Below are 17323 nucleotides of genomic sequence, written 5' to 3' on the forward strand. Positions count from 1 at the left end.
CTGCAACCCAAGACCTATGTGATGACCTAGCAGTCTATTTCGAAGAGAAGATCACTAAAATCATTGGTGGTCTGGAATTAAATAAGGAGAATGAGACAGATGGTGCAATCGTTTCATCTGAACTGATGATGCCGGTGAAGCAGGGGGAGGGAGTAGACCAAGACAAACCGGCAATTCTGGATCACTTCCAGGTTCCCACAGAGGAAGATTTAAATAAACTGGCTTTGAGTGTTTGCTCAAGGTCACCAACGGATCCTCTCCCACATAGGCTGTGGAGAAAATTTAGGGAAGAGCTATTTCCTCAGCTCTGTCAAATCTGTTGCCAATTATTGAGCAATGAAGTAGTACCAGATTGTTGGAAACAGGCAATGGTGACACCTCTATTGAAGAAAACAAGCTTTTTCCCTGCTGCACTACCCGGTAAAAATTCTAGAGCGGTTAGTCAGCAAAACCCTCTCACAATTTCTAGAAGATAATTATAAGCTAGATGACGTACAATTTGGGTTTCGTCCAGCCCACGGAACAGAAACTACCTTAGTAACAGTCCTAGATGAACTCCGAATACGAGCAGACACAGGCCAATCAGTTTTACTAGTGTTACTATAGGTCAGCCGCATTCGATACGGTTAATCATAACATCCTTCTAAATAGACTTATGGATGTCGGAATAGAGGGACTGGCACTGAACTGGTTTCAATCGTACCTGTCAGGTAGACAACAGGCAGTGGCTATACCTCCATTTCTATGCAAATATAGACTTATCCAGCATGGTGTCCCTCAGGGATCTGCGATGAGCCCGATTGTATTCAATATATATCTGCGCCCTGTTATCCCTATCATCAAATCCCATGGAATTGAATTATCGAACTATGCAAATGATACACAACTTGTTTTCTCATTGGAAGGGAATCAAGCAGTATCACTTGACAGATTCCATGAGTGTATGCAAAGAACTGCAAGCTGGCTTAAGGACAACTCCTTACAGTTCAATGGAGATAAAACAGAAATCCTGTACGGTACATCAAATATAATCCCCGTCCACTCCCGGCTAATCCCAACAAAAAATCCACTAATTCCATCTAAAACAGTGCGTAATCTGGGGGTGATGCTTGATGATAGCCTACAGCTAGACTCCCAAGTGAATAAAACAGTTGGAACCTGTTTTTCTCTGATCAGAGCACTACGGAAAATACTTCCTATGTTACCGACTTCAGCAAGAGCGCTGGTGGTGAGAAGTGTTACCCTGAGTAGGCTAGACTATTGTAATGCTCTGCTACTGGGCACCTCGAATTCTTTGATAAAGAAGCTTCAAAGAATCCAGACAATAGCTGCCAAGTTAGCTTTAAAGAGATAGTGCAGGTCATCTGCATCTTTGTCCCTTAAAGATCTCCACTGGCTGCTGATTATGCAAAGAATACAGTTTAATTCACTTTGCATCGTCTTCAAGGCAGTACATGGAATGGGAGCTAGACCACGGCAGAGCAAATTTACTTTTTATACTCCACCCAGAAGCCTTGGATCATCAACAGCCAAGCTGGTGAGCATATCTAGATTTAGAAAAACCAGGATTGGAGGCAGAGCATTTAGCCCTGCAACTGCGCAGCTGTGGAATGAACTCCCGGTCGTTCTCAGACAGACAGAGGATCTTCTGCATTCAAAAAAAAGCTCAAAACTTGGCTTTTCCCTAGGGTATGATGGAATCCAGCCATCGCTCTGAACAAATCTGTCTGGTATGGTTGCTTATGTACGTAGTGGAACTTAAGGTCATCTCAGCGCCAGGATACCTGTGGGGTGATACATTACATAAAATGCTTGTGTGAGTAGGTGGCGACATAGTGTTTTGCTCTCAGTGCTCTACGGACTTCAAAACTTCCCAGAGAGGAGAATACATCTGTCTTCCTACTTTTTTGTCTTACTTTTCCTTGCCCTCGCCACATTAGAGGCGAGTGAGATTTGGAAGTGTGCTCCGATCATCAACAACAGCTGTTACAGGCCGCTTCAACACCAGCTGTGAGCAAATAGTTTGAGACAGAGGTTTGCCGTTTGCTTATATACGCACTGGTTTATCTAATAACCTGCAATTGCTATATCATGTTTTAGGGAACTTGGAGGTCTATATTTCTAATAACACACTTCTTGGCTAACCTCAAATGGGAAGGATCCTGGATTCACCCTTTTTCAATGAGGCCCTTTTTCAGGGCCGTGCCTGTTCATGAATGTTGGGTTGAAACAGTTCACATGTATTTTATTTTTAGTCCTGTAACATGTTTTCTTTTTTTCTTTAATTTGAAAGAGTGATTTTCACCCTAGAAATTTCCAAGAAGAATCAATTAAGAAATTCACGAGCTAGCTATGTGATCAATATTAGGGAAACTGTCCTAAAGCAATGCCTATGTGCCAACATAGTAAACAAAATATTGATGGAGGAATCCATGCAGTACAACAAAAGAGAACTCCTAATGGGCCATGTCCAGCTCACTTTTTTCCCACCAAGCTTTAGACACTAACCACCTTCCAGAGCCCTGTAGGTAGGAGAAGGAATCACTGTCAGGTGGTCAAGATCCAACTCGTGGTCTGGTCAATGTCAGCATCTCCTGTCCTCTGAAAGTGACAACCCACCATTAGAACAGGTGCACATCATTTTAGATCTTGTCTGCAACTTAATCTGCATTTTCACTGCCTAATTTCTTGCGTTGTCCATTTTATATGAACGCCTACTTGTGCTTTAAGCACAAGTATTGTATTTTTAGCTTTGAAGGAAATAAGTTTCATAACTTTTCATTTTTAGGTCTCGCCTTGCTATCGCGTAAGCGATCGCAAAGCAAGACTATTGTAAAAGGGCATTTCAAAGTGCTCCCAAAAAGCGGATTGCATTGCTAGCACGTGCACAATCACGCGCTTGGTGCCGCCATGCACTCCGCTTTTTGGGAGCACTTCAAAGGGTTCGCTCCCCCGCCTGGAATGCGCTCCCCCGCCCCCAAGCGTGTGCGCGCCACGCTCCGCCGGGCTTGTTTTTCTTGTTCTTTCATGTAATCGATAAGTCTCAGCAGAGCGCATTTTCACACCTCGCTCCGTCCCCGAGGGATTACTGTTCTGTCCCCGGAGCCCCGCGGCACCAGCGCCTCGCGCACATCCATCCCGTCGCCAATCGCATTAAACGCTAATTTCCTCTTCCCCCAAAGCAGCCTTTGAGGGCAGCGCTTTCATTTTCCATCAGCGCGAGGGCTGCTTTAATACGCCTCAAAACACATCTGTTTGATTTAAGCGAAAAATATGACTCCAATAAAGGGAACGGCTGTATTTTCTGCCGCGAACTGGCAGTTCAGCCTCCTTAATGGCACCGCTGAAAGAATCCATGGCGCACAAATTAAACCAATTGCTCGAATTATCTGATTACATCCAATTGATTTTCGCCTGGGTGAGCGGGTTAGCCGTAATGCCAGCTGCACGGCTAGGCGTTGGGAATCAATAGCCTTTCTTTTATTTTTTAGGCCCAATAACTAAAAAGTTTTATAGCGTTGAAAGGACTTCCGGGGCTCAGACTTTTCAAAACACGAATTTCTATTTGTCCATAGTTTTGTGCCTGCCATTCACACTTGTGCATAAGACGAGCATAAGACGAGCCACACAGGTCAGTTAGGGGTAAAGTTCTTTTCACTCTGGGGCTCTCATGCTCCACTAGCACAGCCTACGTGCCCTTCTGGGCAACTCGGCATTAAAAAACACACTCGCTGCAGGAGGTAATATGAAAATTCGAACGAAGCCCACCGTTATTTACGGGACTTTCACTTTTACACGAATGCCGCGATACAGGCGAAATTAACTTCTTAGATAAGAGGTAAACCTTGGTGCTTCAGTTCTACTTCCGGAAACGTAGCTGTAAGCAGCCAGTGGCACCCGCCAGCCAAGGGTGCTACCAGACACTTTAAATCACATATTCGCTCTTCCCTGGCCTGCCTGGCCGGTGACCCAGGCCTGGTGGTTGGAATCGTCATCAGTTCTCACCGCTGTGCCCTTCTGACACACGCAATGAGTTAACAAGCATTTGCAATGCAATAGGTCTCGCATTTACGTGAGTTTAAGTTATTGGCATTGTAAATAACAATGCCTTTTATTTTATTTTTTTAACCGGAAACAAAAATAGCTCAAACTCACGTAAATGCGAGACCTATTGCATTGCAAATGCTTGTTATGATTTAGTATTCTGGCTCCACAGACTGCAATTAATTTTTTTTTTAAATCAGTTTTTTATTGGTTTTTCAAAGTTTACAGTGTTGGGATTACAGTAATGTATACATTAGTAAATATTTCCTTGAGCATTAGGAACACAAAAGCATAACAGCATCTTTAAATGAACTGTCTAAAGGGAGAGTATTACTCATGTTGGCCAATTAAGAAACGTTTCTTAGTTCTGTTGGTGTGCTCAAATAGTATGCGATCTTGCTATTATTGACTCTCTAGAGTTACTCATGCCACTCAGGGCATATTGTGGCTGCTTCTGGTCAAGGTGCAACCTGCATGGTCCTGTCAATGCTTTCACTGTGTATGTATTTGCTAACAGATTGAAAGTTTAAGAGAAGAAATGAAAGAGGGGAGGGGGGGAAGCATAACAATAAACAAGAACTGGGGATATGTAAGTGGTATTCTGTAGTGAATTAGTAAATGTTGTCGCTGAGGTGTCCCGACCATGTGTCACAGGCCATATAAGTGCACATTTCCGTTATGTGCTACATGACGCTGTGTAGGTTATGTTAGTGAGAGGTGTATCGCCCAGTGTTATTGACTTCCCGCCCACCTGTTGGACCGATGTGGTGGGCTTAGCAGGGACTGGTCATGTACTTTTATTCGTCTTGGCTATGCTGCTGACTTTGTGAGGGGGATTTGTCAACCTTGTTTATAGTCAGAAGAGTTAGGAGGAGTGCATCCCAGCTGCTTGCTATCGGGATTTTGCAGAGGCCTAGTGTGTCTTCCCTGAGAAGCGCTACGCTCTCCGCTTTTACCCAGGTGTGCATGGAGTGCCACCACATTGTGATTGTGAGCGGGTGGGGAGCCTTCCATTTCCTAGTGATTAGTCTCTTTGCCACCACTATTCCTAAATCCAGGAATCTGGAAGTGACCTTGGTATTACGGGCACTATGGTGCAGGTGCAAGATATATGTGGGCCACTCTAGAGGAATGTCTCTAGTTGTACAGCGTGTTAGATCATCTGCCACTGCTTTCCAGTATTCAGTTAATGTGGGACAACTATAAAGCATGTGCAGTAGATCTGCATCTGCAAGAGTGCATCTAGGGCAGTTAGCATCCTGGTGGTTAAAATATTTATTGAACTTTGCGGGCGTAAATTATGCTCTGTGGATGGTAAAAAATTGGATCTGTCAGAAGCGCAGGTTTCAGGGGATATAGATGGGACTTTGTAGAACCGAACTTAACTCTGCGGTACAGAGTGATCTCCCCATCTCAGTCTCCAAGTGGCACCTACGTTGATCAGGTCAGCGGCTGTGTGGTGTCTTAGTGAGGCTGCAAACCATGCATATATTGTATGGTGAGGTGCATGTTTAGCTCTGACGATATGTCCCCCCAGTGGGTGGTCAGCGCCGTTATGAGGGAACGATGTAGTAGAAATTGCACAGGGGGTAGTTCCTCTTCTGTTACAAGTGTGGTGTATGTGCGCAGCGCTCCATCTAGGTATAAATCACAGAGGTCTTGGATACCTGCGTCTTGCCATTGTTGTAGTTCAGCCGCAGTTGGAGTGTTAGGACCCCGAGGTGTTCCTTCCAGTGGGAGGGCAGGGGCATATGGAGCGGTGGTGGGTTTATGAAGAGTGCTCTGCGGAAGCATTAATATGCCACTCCTAACAATAGAGGGGTTGGGGTATTGGCCCTGGTGCATGGGTGGAATAGGTGTAGCATTTCAGAGAGCTGTGTAGGGGGAGAGTGGTTGCTGTGTCTTCTCTGTGTCGATCAGCTAACCACCTGGCTATCCATTGTAATTGGGTGCCAAGGTAATACTGTTCTAAATTTGGAACTGCCAGCCCTCCCTGGGTTGTGGGCAGATACAATTTCTGGAATGCCACCCGGTGTCTCTAGTTTCCCCATATAAGATCTCGAATCAGAGCCTCCAAGGGTCGAAAGTATGATGGGGATATACAAGGGGAGTTTGGTAAAGTAATAAAGGAGGTGGGGGAGAATTATCATCTTTGTCAGAGCCGCTCGTCCTGTGATTGACGACGGTAGTGTCTTCCAGAAGGTTACTTGAGAACAGATTGCGTATGGCCTTTCCTAGATTACCGTCAAGTAGGTCTGTTGGGATGCGGTATATACTTATCCCTAGGTAACGGAATTTGGTTTTGTACCATTGAACCCGTTGTCCATGGAGTATGTAGCCAGGGTCTATGTTGTGTTCACTGAAGGAGTACAGACCAGATTTTTGGACATATACCTTCAGCCCCAATATGTTGGCAAATTTTGCGAGTATTAAGGGTAGTTGATGAGGGATGTGGTATATGCCTTCTATGTACAAAAGGAGGTTATCTGCATATAATAACACAACATTGGTGCTATCGCCTAGTGTGATCCCATTACTTGCCTCTGCTCTGAGAGCCTCTGCCAGAGGTTCAATTGCTGGGGCAAATAGCAGCGGTGAGAGGGAGCATCCCTGTCTCGTCCCTCTGCATATCTTTATCGAATCGATATGTGCGGGCCTGTTTTTAACCATATCCATATCACCCACATCAGTGGTCAGTCATATAATAATCGGACTATGTTGCTAAAGCTGTCGCTTAGGTTATATTTATCTTGAACCGCAAAGAGAAACCCCCACTCTAGTGAGTCGAATGCTTTTTCTAGGTCTAGGACCAGGCGTCCCGCATTGGGCAGATGGTTCTAGGGCCAGGCATCACGCGTTGGGCAGATGGTTCTAGGACCAGGCATCCCGCGTTGGGCAGATGGTTCTGCGAGTGGGTGACCACCCTGAAAAAGCGTCTTAGATTAAAAAAGGTGTTTCTAGAAGGTATGAAGCTGTTTTGGTCTGAGTGGACCAGGGAGGGCATTATTGGCGTGAGTCGGTTTTGCTAGTATTTTGTAGTCCATGTTTTAGGAGGGCTAGTGCTCTGTAAGCCCCCAGGTCTGTGGGATCTTGTTTGGTTTAAGCAGGGACACCAGTTTCGCCTCCCTCATGAACGGAGGGAGTCGCTGTGCAGCGATTGCTTCGGTATACAGTGTGAGTAGATGTGGGACTAGCGCTGTGGTGTATGCCTTGTAAAATTCTACTGGTAGGCCGTCGGGCACAGACTGCAATTCATATGACATTTTCTCCTGGGATTTCTAATATGTGGCACCCATAACCATTCGCCTACAAGCAAATCATGTGTCTGCATCCAGCTTTTAGCACTCACTTGCAAGGGTCGCTGCAGGTATTATTATGGTACCGCACCATCTCGTTTTGCTCCACAGTATATGAGAAGAGGCTTGGCAGGATCATCAGCTGACACAGCATCACATAGAGCACGAAGGTCAGCGCAAGTGCTATGGCCATGGTGCAACTGTAACGCTGGGGAAAGAGAAGAGGTCAATAAATAGAGATGCATGGTTGAGAAAGTCACACTTTAGCTCAGATTGTCCTGTTTCTTTGTTGTCCCCGTTATCTGGGGCAGTAGGCGAGTATCGTGCTCTAATACCAGTCCAGGGCAGGTTGATTAACGGACAGAAAAGTATGGCTAGTGTGAGAACTGAGACATGGTCAGTAGAGCAGAGGCTCCAACAAACTAAAGGTGATACAGAGCCATCACCTTTAGTTTGCTGGAGCCTCTGCTCTACTGACCATGTCTCAGTTCTCACACTAGCAATACTTTTCTGTCCGTTAATCAACCTGCCCTGGACTGGTATTAGAGCACGATACTCGCCTACTGCCCCAGATAACGGGGACAACAAAGAAACGGGACAATCTGAGCTTCTCTTTTTCTGTAAAAGTTCTTTCAGGTGTAAGGATAAGATTTTACAGCTTTTGTTTTAATAACCATTAGCAGAGGTTTGAAAATCCATGAATCCAATTCAGAAAACACCCCACACTCTACTCAATAGGGCAAGTTGTTGAGCACATTTTAAAAGGGTCATTGGTATCAAACGTGCAGCAAAGGATTTTCCACAAAGTCATGGGTCAGCTTTGACTAATCACAATTTTTTTGTCAACATTTACCCAGGATAACCCAGTCACCTTTTTCGCACTTCCCCTTTCTGTTTTTCTGTACTACTTTTTCCTGGTCTTCTCCTTTTCCCTTTTTTAATTTTTGTCTTTTGTGGGATACACTCCTATCATCCATTTCCCCTTGCCGAATCCTCTTTTTCCCCCGTTTTTTAGGTCGAGCCTGGGCAGCTCATGCGCTGCTCTACAAGGCATGCTATACTGAGGTAGGGACTTGAAGCTCCACCCACTCCCCACCCATATTTATCATTGGCTTGTGTCATTGTCCATTGTAAACTGTGGCTGTTCGTTGGTCAGAAAGGCTCAGTAGCCCCTCCTTAGTACCGCCTGGTCTCTTTTTGTAAGCTCCCATGGTGACACCCCCTGTTACATGTGTTGTTTCTCAGTAGGGGTAGCCTCCGAGCATTGTTTTCTCAAATAGCTTTACTCTGGCTGCCTTGCAGGCAGGACACGCTCAGTCCTAACACTTTTTTATCATTATAGCACGCATTTGCAATGCAATCGGTCTCACATTTGCAAGTGTTTAAGCTATTGGCATTGTAAATGACAATGCCTTTTATTTATGTTTTAAAAACAGAACAAAAATAAAAGGCATTGTCATTTGCAATGCCAATAGCTCAAACTCTTATCAATAAGAGACCTATTGAATTGCAAATGCTTGGTTTTTTTGGTGTCTCTCTTTATCGTGTTTTTGGAATTCTTTATTTTTATAAGTATAGAGTTTCTCAAAGTTAAAAAAAGTATTTTTGGGGAAATGTCACTGCTGAATTTTGAAATGACAGTTCCACAGTGTAGAGTTAATACCATAGGAACCTCTCAGCAAGTGGTTGTCCCCAAACAATCCTAAAGTTCACCCCTCATAGGAGACAGACCACAGTAGACCCCACAAGCAGGAAGTGGGGTGCAGACTCCCTCATGAACCTCTGTCAAGGCTGTAGCAGGGTCTGGATAGGCCCTTAGTTAAAGCAGTCTGATCGAGATCATGCTTTGGCACAGCTGGGGATCCCAGAAGAACCTATTTGAGCTGACTGACACCTGACAAGAAGATGTCCCGTGTCACAGTCACCTTTATCCCAAATCACAAAGACATCCCCTATACATTATTTTCAACTTAAACGATCATTACCGTCAATGCAAAAGCATTCTCCGAGGCATGCACTAGAATCACTTCATCTGATCCTTCCACTTTTTTCAACTGAAAAAACAAAACAAACAGAAAAAACTGAATCACTTTTATGCCCCAGAATAAAGGAGATAACATACATGGCTTCAAAGACCTTTAAAGTTCTAAAGCAGATTAAGCAAACAAGACACCAAATTTGATATACAAACACTTGCGGACTGTGGGATGATACAAGAAAGGGTTGTAGGTTGAAAATATTCCATAAATTATATAGTTTTTGAGCATGAAGACCTCCAGCAACCATTTGCTTCTACTACTAATAGCAACCATTGGAGCAGTTCTTCCTCTGAAGGTCATAGGAAAAGGAAAAGGTACCCTTTGTAAAGCATTTTAACCCATCCCCAATATAGGACGTTTTCTGTAAACTGGACCGTTGATTTGATGCTTCCGAGCAGCCCTGGAAACCTATAGTCCGTCCCCCTCCCCCCCAAACCCGAGAATTAAAACTAACGAGCAGCCCAGTGTGCTCTACTAAAGTTTATTAATCTGTAAAATGGTGGGTGGTGTGCGGGCAGCAGCTCAAATTATTGAATAGGAATGTATGTTGGAAAGGAATATAGGTTAAAAAATATTATGTGGCGTCAGTAAGAGGAAGAGAGTGCTGAGTTCCAGGTGTCCGTCTAGAGTGGCATGGTGGTATTAAAGCGATGGAATGGAATGCAGCCGAAGCATTCGCCAGTGGCTGAAATCATTTGAAGCATTCCTTCTATCACCATGTTGTTTACTGCAGTGGGTGCCCTAAATTTCCAGAGTATGCCTAATCTTGGGTCCCATGTTTTCTGTGACATACAAACCAGGCTACATCTCACTAAGGAAGCCAAACCCAGTCTGGGGTTGCTTGTGTTCCCATCTGCAGGGGACATGGCCAGCAGTTTGGTCTGGACTGTTCCTACTAGAGAGGACCAAGCTTGATTTGCACTGTTGTGTCTCTGTCCAGAGTGGCATAGTGGGTGAAAAACGATGGAACTGGAATTCGGCCAGAAGGCTTGCCAGTTGTTAAGATTAATCCAAGCATTCCATAGATCACCTTCTGGCTTGTCATGAACAAGCATTTGCAATGCAATAGGTCTCGCATTTACACGAGTTTAAGCTAGTGGCATTGTAAATGACAGTGCCTTTTATTTATGTTTTAAAAACGAAAATAAAAGGCATTGTTATTTGCAATGTCAATAGCTCAAACTTGCGTAAATGCGAGACCTATTGCATTGCAAATGCTTGTGTTTAGCTGTCACCATAACACCAGTCTGTGTACATGACAATACTGTGATTTCTTATTCTGCTAAGTGCTGTAATCATTGTGACAAGCCTGTATGACTCGTTCCCTCTTTTTTTCTTTACATTATTTAGTTGTAACATCTAACATGTGTTTAAAAAAATAAAAAATGAAAAAAGTAGGGGTCGAACTTTCTTCCTGGGTCCAAGTGCAACCAAAAGGTGGTGTAGGTACAGGGCTTCAGATTCAGTTGCGTTGCAAATATGTACCAAAACAGAATGGTGCCCAATGTATCGACCTTGGAAGGGTGAAAGGCTGGGTTGGTCTTACTAGAAATCAAAGGCATCATGACTTGCAAGTCACTCTAGATACCAGATGAATGCTGAACTCACTGGCACATCTTGATTCCAAATGACTCATTTTCGAACTTTCTGATGATGTAAATCATGGCGTGCACAGCTAAATATGCAAAACAATGAAGAAGCAACTCTAGTAACCTACATAGAAAATGCTCCAAACGATTGAGCTGGAGTTCGAGTAACAAGAATTACCCACTGCAAACTTAGAAGTGTTATTACGCAAGAAGTACGCAAACATAAGGCACTCCTTTTATTTCTATACTGAAGCAGTGCCTAATTGAAGAAGAAGGTCTGGTTGGGTGAATAAGGTGTGTCTGCTGAAAAACAACAATACGAAAGAGAAGGGACACCATTTGTATTCCTTTTGTACGCAGGCTGTTTGGCTTGCACCGGCAGTGCCGGTGCCACACAAGGTGAGGGGCACAGATACCACACACAATCTACACGGTTCACATTCTCCGCTTCCCCCAAGAGAAGCGTCAGAATCTATTAAAATTATTGCCCGCTGATAACGACATGACAAATCACAGGCCAAGAGGAAAGATACCTCCCAATGTATCGCGGCCTACGGGGCCTGGCCCATTTGCAAGGAAATGATATTGTGCGGATCTGGCCTGCCCCGCGAGCATGACAAACTGATGCAATTTCAGCCGTGGCACGTGGGATGCGGCGTCAGATGCCACGGACTCATGCTGGGTTTACTCTGCCGAACCAGGTTAGAATCATCAGGGGTCTTAAAGGGCGTCTGCTGACAAGCCACGAATAATTGCAGTCCACTCACCCCACTGTACTCGAGTATTCTGCACTCCTTATCTCCAGGGTCCGGGCACCCACAAAGAGGCAGAGGGGCTTGCTTTGCAACTGAAACAAATGGTGCAGAGAATCGAAGGGAGGAGGTGGCTCAAAATAGAACGCTGCCGTCTTTGGAGCTGGAGAACAGGGTTCGAGCCTCGGGGTGGGCTGTATTAATTATAAAAAAAACAGAGATCTCAGAGGGGGGTGGTGAGAGACCGATAAAAAGCTACCTCTCAGTGGGAGTAGCACCAGCCGCTTGTTTATATTTCCGTGTGCCTAAATAAAAGAAGCATTACACAATTTAAAAACCACACAAGCGCTGTGCTATAGCGCGTTACATGGCGGCCCATGAAGCGCGAGCGGCCTTGCTAAAGCAGAATGAGCACAAAAGAGTGCTTACCCACTAATAAAGGAGACATCGTAACGCCGCAAGTGAAAGATCCAGTCCGGATGGGCTATCTGAGAAGGAGACAGGGCAGTAACAAAGAAGCCTCATTTCCAATCAGAAGTCAGCGTTTAGCATAAACGATGATGCCAGCCAATAGGAATGATGAGCGGGGCTTAAAGTCCACTTCTGAAATGTTCTCGATTACAAGAAGCCTCGCAGAGCGAGCAGTGCATACGCGCTGTAACGCAGATCTGCGAGACCTAAAAAAGGAGGTCAGTAAAATTCCCATTTACCCCTTCGCCGCGGCGCGAATTCCGCCGCGGCGCGAATTCCGCCGCGGCGCTGGGGGGGTTTTTCGGTGAGCGCGGCGCCGCTGTGCTCAGGGCGGAACCACGCCGCCATGAGTCACGGGCGAGCTGTGCTCATAACGGAGTGGTTCCGTCACGGCGCCGCCCACTTACGTTACACGCCTGCACAGGCAGGGAAAAGGCGCCGCGTGGGCGGAGCGGCCGCCAACGGCCGCAGCATGACGGAACCACTCCGGCATGAGCACAGCGCGACCGTGGCTCATGACGGAGTGGTTCCGTCATGAGCAGGGAAGGGGTTAAAAGACTTTGTCAAAATGCCTCAAACATTGGTGACCCTCAACAACGTAAATGAGGAAGCAGCAAGATTAGGTTCATGGAGTGTGCGCGCATGTGGAGCATGCAAAAAATACAGCACAACATATTTTAAAAGAGTTTATATGTGATGGGTCATCCACTAAGTTCAAATGCAAAGACCTTCTAATGTGTCCACGGTTCTCACCAATGACCTGTTTCATTGGCAGACCGAGAACAGTTTCTCAATGGGAGCTTAGACGCTGATCACCACAAAACGTCCTCTTGTGTTTAGCAAATGCCTCTTAATACCACTCACAGCTTTCCAAAATGATAATGTCCACCAGTGGCAGTTAAAATCAACAAATTACGGTTCTGTCTCCTCCACGTTCTCTATCACACGGGGCACTAGGAAGGGGTGTCCGCTGTCCCCCTATTTGCTCGCCCTAGCGATGCAACCCTTAGCGTCCTGGGTACGAATTGATGCCCAAGTGACTGGTCTGGAGTGGGCGACGGGCCTGTCGGATCGCATTGCTTTATATGCGGACGACGTCCTCTTCTTTCTTACGGATATCGACAGGACGGGACCGCGCCTTCTGCGCATTATGCAAATCTTTGGGGAGACCTCTGGCCAATATATGAACCCTCACAAATCTACTCTATGGGTCGAAGGGGGAGGGACGAGCCCTGGTTCCTGGGCCTCCTCTGTTCAAGTGGCCTCTGGGGGCTTGCAGTACTTAGGAGTGTTCATATCGGACTCACCACTCGTCTCATGGGAAAGGAATTTAGCCCCTGTATGGGATCGTGTGCGCGAAGATTTTAAAGTCTGGTCCCACATGCCCCCATCAATATATGGTCGGTCAGCCATCTTTAAGATGGTGTCACTTCCCCGCCTCCTTTACCAATTGCGAAACCATCCATATCCGATCCCTGCCGGATGGTTCTGACTGGTTAATGCGGCCCTGGGTCAGTTTATGTGGGCGGGTGGACTGGCAAGAGTGGCCCTGTGGACGTGCTTTCGGTCCACGTATTGTAGGGGTTTGGCAACCTCTGATATCCTGTCCTATTATATGGCCTCCCACCTATTAGTGGGAGGGTCTACTGTGTTCTGACTGCACTTCTAGTGATCTCTGCGCGGATCACACGTAGGGTCTTGATCTATTCGTGCCGCATTGCCACATTTCTGGGTTGCACTGAATGTGCTTTACTGCAAATTCTGCATTTTGTGAAGGCGTGCTGCATCACAGCATTGGTAGTCCGGGTTGGCAGAGTGGCACGCGTCAGCTGCATCACAGCACCGGTAGGCCGGGGTGGCAGAGTGGCACGCAGCAGCTGATTAGCAGGTGTGCACATTAGCATGCAAATCATGCTGTCGCAACCACATATGCAAATGGCATGCAGAGCATGCTTACGTTAGTAGGGCAAGGCTGACGTGGAAGGGCATGTTGTAGGGTGACAAAATGTGTTATGTGTAGTATTCAGACACATTTCCAGCTGGCTGGCCTTCATTACCTGAGAGTGAGAGAATGAGAGAGAGAGTGCGCCTGGGTGCCTGTGCGCGCGCTGCTCAGTTAAGGCGGCAGGCACAGAAAGTAGAGTAAGGGTTGTGTTGAAAGTGACACAGTGTCAGTGGGTTTGGTTGTGACACTGATAGATGCAGAGAACATTCCAAGCATGCAGAATCGCTGGGTTTCCTGATGTGCGGGCGAGAAGTAAGAGGCAGGCGCATGCTCGTGGGAGATGAAGACAGGTGGTCAGAAGGATGTCCTATCCAGCCCTGCTAAGTTTCACAGGTTCATGCGTAGCTAGCTGCTGCAGTACATGTTTTTATTTACCGTTCTGTGACTTGTAGTCTGCTGTCTAACATGCACACAAGCACGTGTGTTCTAATCACCTTTACAATATTATAAAACGTGTTCAATATCGTGCTAGAAATGTGGACATCTCAATCTATAGTTATTTTGTTTATGTTGTATGTTTTTGTGTGGAGCAACTTATATCATTTCCATAGCCCCTTTCCGCTGTTCTTTATTTTCGTGTGCAGGCTGTTGCCCATAGTCAGGCTGCCACCCTGCACGCCTCTGCTTGCTCCCGCAGGCAAAACGATGTGGGAGTGGACATTACAAAAGAGGTGGGACATGCACCTGCCTTTAGCCATTTGCGAGATTTCATTATTGAAATACAGATGCAAAAGCCAATCGAATGTGTGGGAGGAGTGAGACCCACAGGGAGTAAACACAAGAAGTCTCGCAGAGCAGCGCATGTGCGCTGCTAGGCTCTTCCTCAAAATGGGGAGCAAGCACTGACCCGAAATTAAAACACCTTCTCAGAACGATGATGTAATTGTGGTGCCTACAACATCCACAGCACCACCATCCATGAAACCCCAGAAGGAGTCAGTTCTGAAGACGTTTTTAACCTTTAGACCAGGGCAAAAAGAAAATCAATGAAATAAATGTTAAATGCACATTGTACAATCGCAATCTTCACCACAGCAACCGTGGTCACTCGTCTATGAGTATTTCTGGAAGGTAGAAGTACCCAAGATCGAATAACCCTAATGACACTGCCTGGGCAGAGAACAAGAGTGAACATCCAGAAGGCAAAGAAGTAAAAGGAGCACCTGCTTATGTACTCAAATGCCAAAAAGGAGAAAGAAGTTAGCAATATGCAGTATTTCACCATATACTGCAACAAATGTCACCAGGTGTTCTCAAGTGCGACCAACAGTCGAGTTTTCACTTAAGCGTTGGACACATACCTGAATGACCACCACAAAAATATGTATAACAAGCATTTGCAATGCAATAGGTATCGCATTACTAAAAGTTTGAGTTATTGGTGTTGCATAATTATTTGCAAAGCCAATAGCTCAAACTTTCAGTAATGCGAGACTTATTGCATTGCAAATGCTTTACCTTTGGTATAATCGCGGCACCCGTGCTTTACTTTTAATGATATAAGTAAAGCGCGGGTGCCGCGATTATACCAAAAGTAAAGAAATAGATGTTTTTTTCTATTCCTTTACTTTTGGTATAATCGCGGTACCCGCGCTTTACTAATAACATCAAAAGTAAAACGTGGGTGCCGCGCTTTTACCAAAAGTAAAGAAAAACAACTGGCGCGCACGTCACACCTGTGTCTGGGCACGATCATAGCTCCTCCCATGGCCTATTGGTGTCTATTACGCGCTTGGTGCGTGTAATAGACACCAATAGGCCATGGGAGGAGCTATGCACGCGCCTCGGGCCAATTGCGTGCAGTGTTTTAGAATAAGACGCACGCAAAGGCCAATGGGGGAGCTGAAAAGGAAACGCACACGCACGAGCGTGTGCGATTCCTAGGTCAGCTTGATTTCTCCGTTTTTCACATACTAAAGGTCTCGCGACCTGCGCGAGCACTGCTACGCAGTGCAACGCAGGTCGCGAGACCTAAAAAATGAATGTTCAAAAAAATCAATACACAAATATAAAAAATTTAGAAAAAGGTTACAATTGAAAAAGAAAAAAACAGTTTGACATCATTTTTTTTAAAAAGAAAAAAAAATACGATACAAAAATATATACATGTATATATAAAAAAAATCAATCACTCAATAATGAATGTCAGACGAGGTCCTTTGTAAAACTACCTCTTTACACAGCCAGACTGTCAAGCCCATGCTGCACACTGATTAGGCCGTGCATAGCAGGGGTTAGCTTGCTGGGGGTGTTGGACGCAGAGATTGGTCAGAAGCCAGGCCATGTGGCTAACCCCCCGATGCCCACAGCCAAAGGCTGTGGTCAATGGGGGCATTGTCTAGTGTTGCCAGAGGAGTTTGGGTGTATGCTCAAGTTTTAATATGGTAAAGAAACTCACCTATGTAATGCTCAGGTTCTTAATCAACAGTCTCCTCAATTATATGAGCTGGAAAGAACAGCACAACCTTTGTGACACGGGGGAAGGGAAAGGGGGGGTGGGTAATGGGAGTGGCCTGTAAAACTCCCATTTACCTCTAAAAGATATGTCAAGTTTGTGCATCCTTCACAGATAAACGGGGCTGGAGAGGGGTTAGGAAGGTCTCATAGCTGCAGGTGTAAATTAACAAATCCTCAACATTTCATTTCTGTTGGCTTTATTGCCCACTGCTCATGAATGAAAATGGTTTCTGTTTCTAATCAAACACATTCACTCTTCTTCCTTTGACGGGCTTTTACCTGTTTGTAAGTGATGGTGGGTTTCATGGTGGCGGTTGCCTTCAACTAGTTGTTGAGGGGCACGACCAATCAAAGAGCCTAAGAGAAAACATAGGTATTTAAGGGTTAGAAAAGTCAACGTCACTCATTTTCACAAATTTTCTTCTCTTCTATTTAAACGTATAATGCATAAAATAAAATTTATGATTTAACATAACATGTAGTAACAACTACAATACATGAGGCACAGTAAGCGTTCCACACTTCTTCAATAATCTAATTTAACAATACAGAGTTTTTCCTTACTGTTTTAACTTTATGTATATACCCATGCGTGGTAAAGAATACAGAAAGATACAGACAAGGTAATCTCAATCATACAATGTAACCTAAACTTTCTAATTACAGTCGA

General features: G+C 45.3%; 1 protein-coding gene across 3 annotated transcripts in view; it reads right to left on the minus strand.

The window, feature by feature from the left end:
* Positions 1-17323, minus strand: part of PLD3 (phospholipase D family member 3) — a 269488-nt gene that overhangs the window by 140727 nt on the left and 111438 nt on the right. For all 3 annotated transcript variants that reach the window (XM_085625365.1, XM_085625364.1, XM_085625367.1), the window contains 3 exons: positions 16933-17010; positions 9326-9394; positions 7394-7548 (listed from right to left, as the gene is read on the minus strand). In XM_085625365.1, the coding sequence (XP_085481491.1) occupies positions 7394-7548; positions 9326-9394; positions 16933-16959 (251 nt within the window). In that variant the 5' untranslated portion in view covers positions 16960-17010. The remainder of the gene's footprint in view (positions 1-7393; positions 7549-9325; positions 9395-16932; positions 17011-17323) is intronic.

Source organism: Triturus cristatus, chromosome 9 (assembly GCF_964204655.1).
Source record: "Triturus cristatus chromosome 9, aTriCri1.1, whole genome shotgun sequence".
In the NCBI taxonomy this organism is placed as follows: Eukaryota; Metazoa; Chordata; class Amphibia; order Caudata; family Salamandridae; genus Triturus; species Triturus cristatus.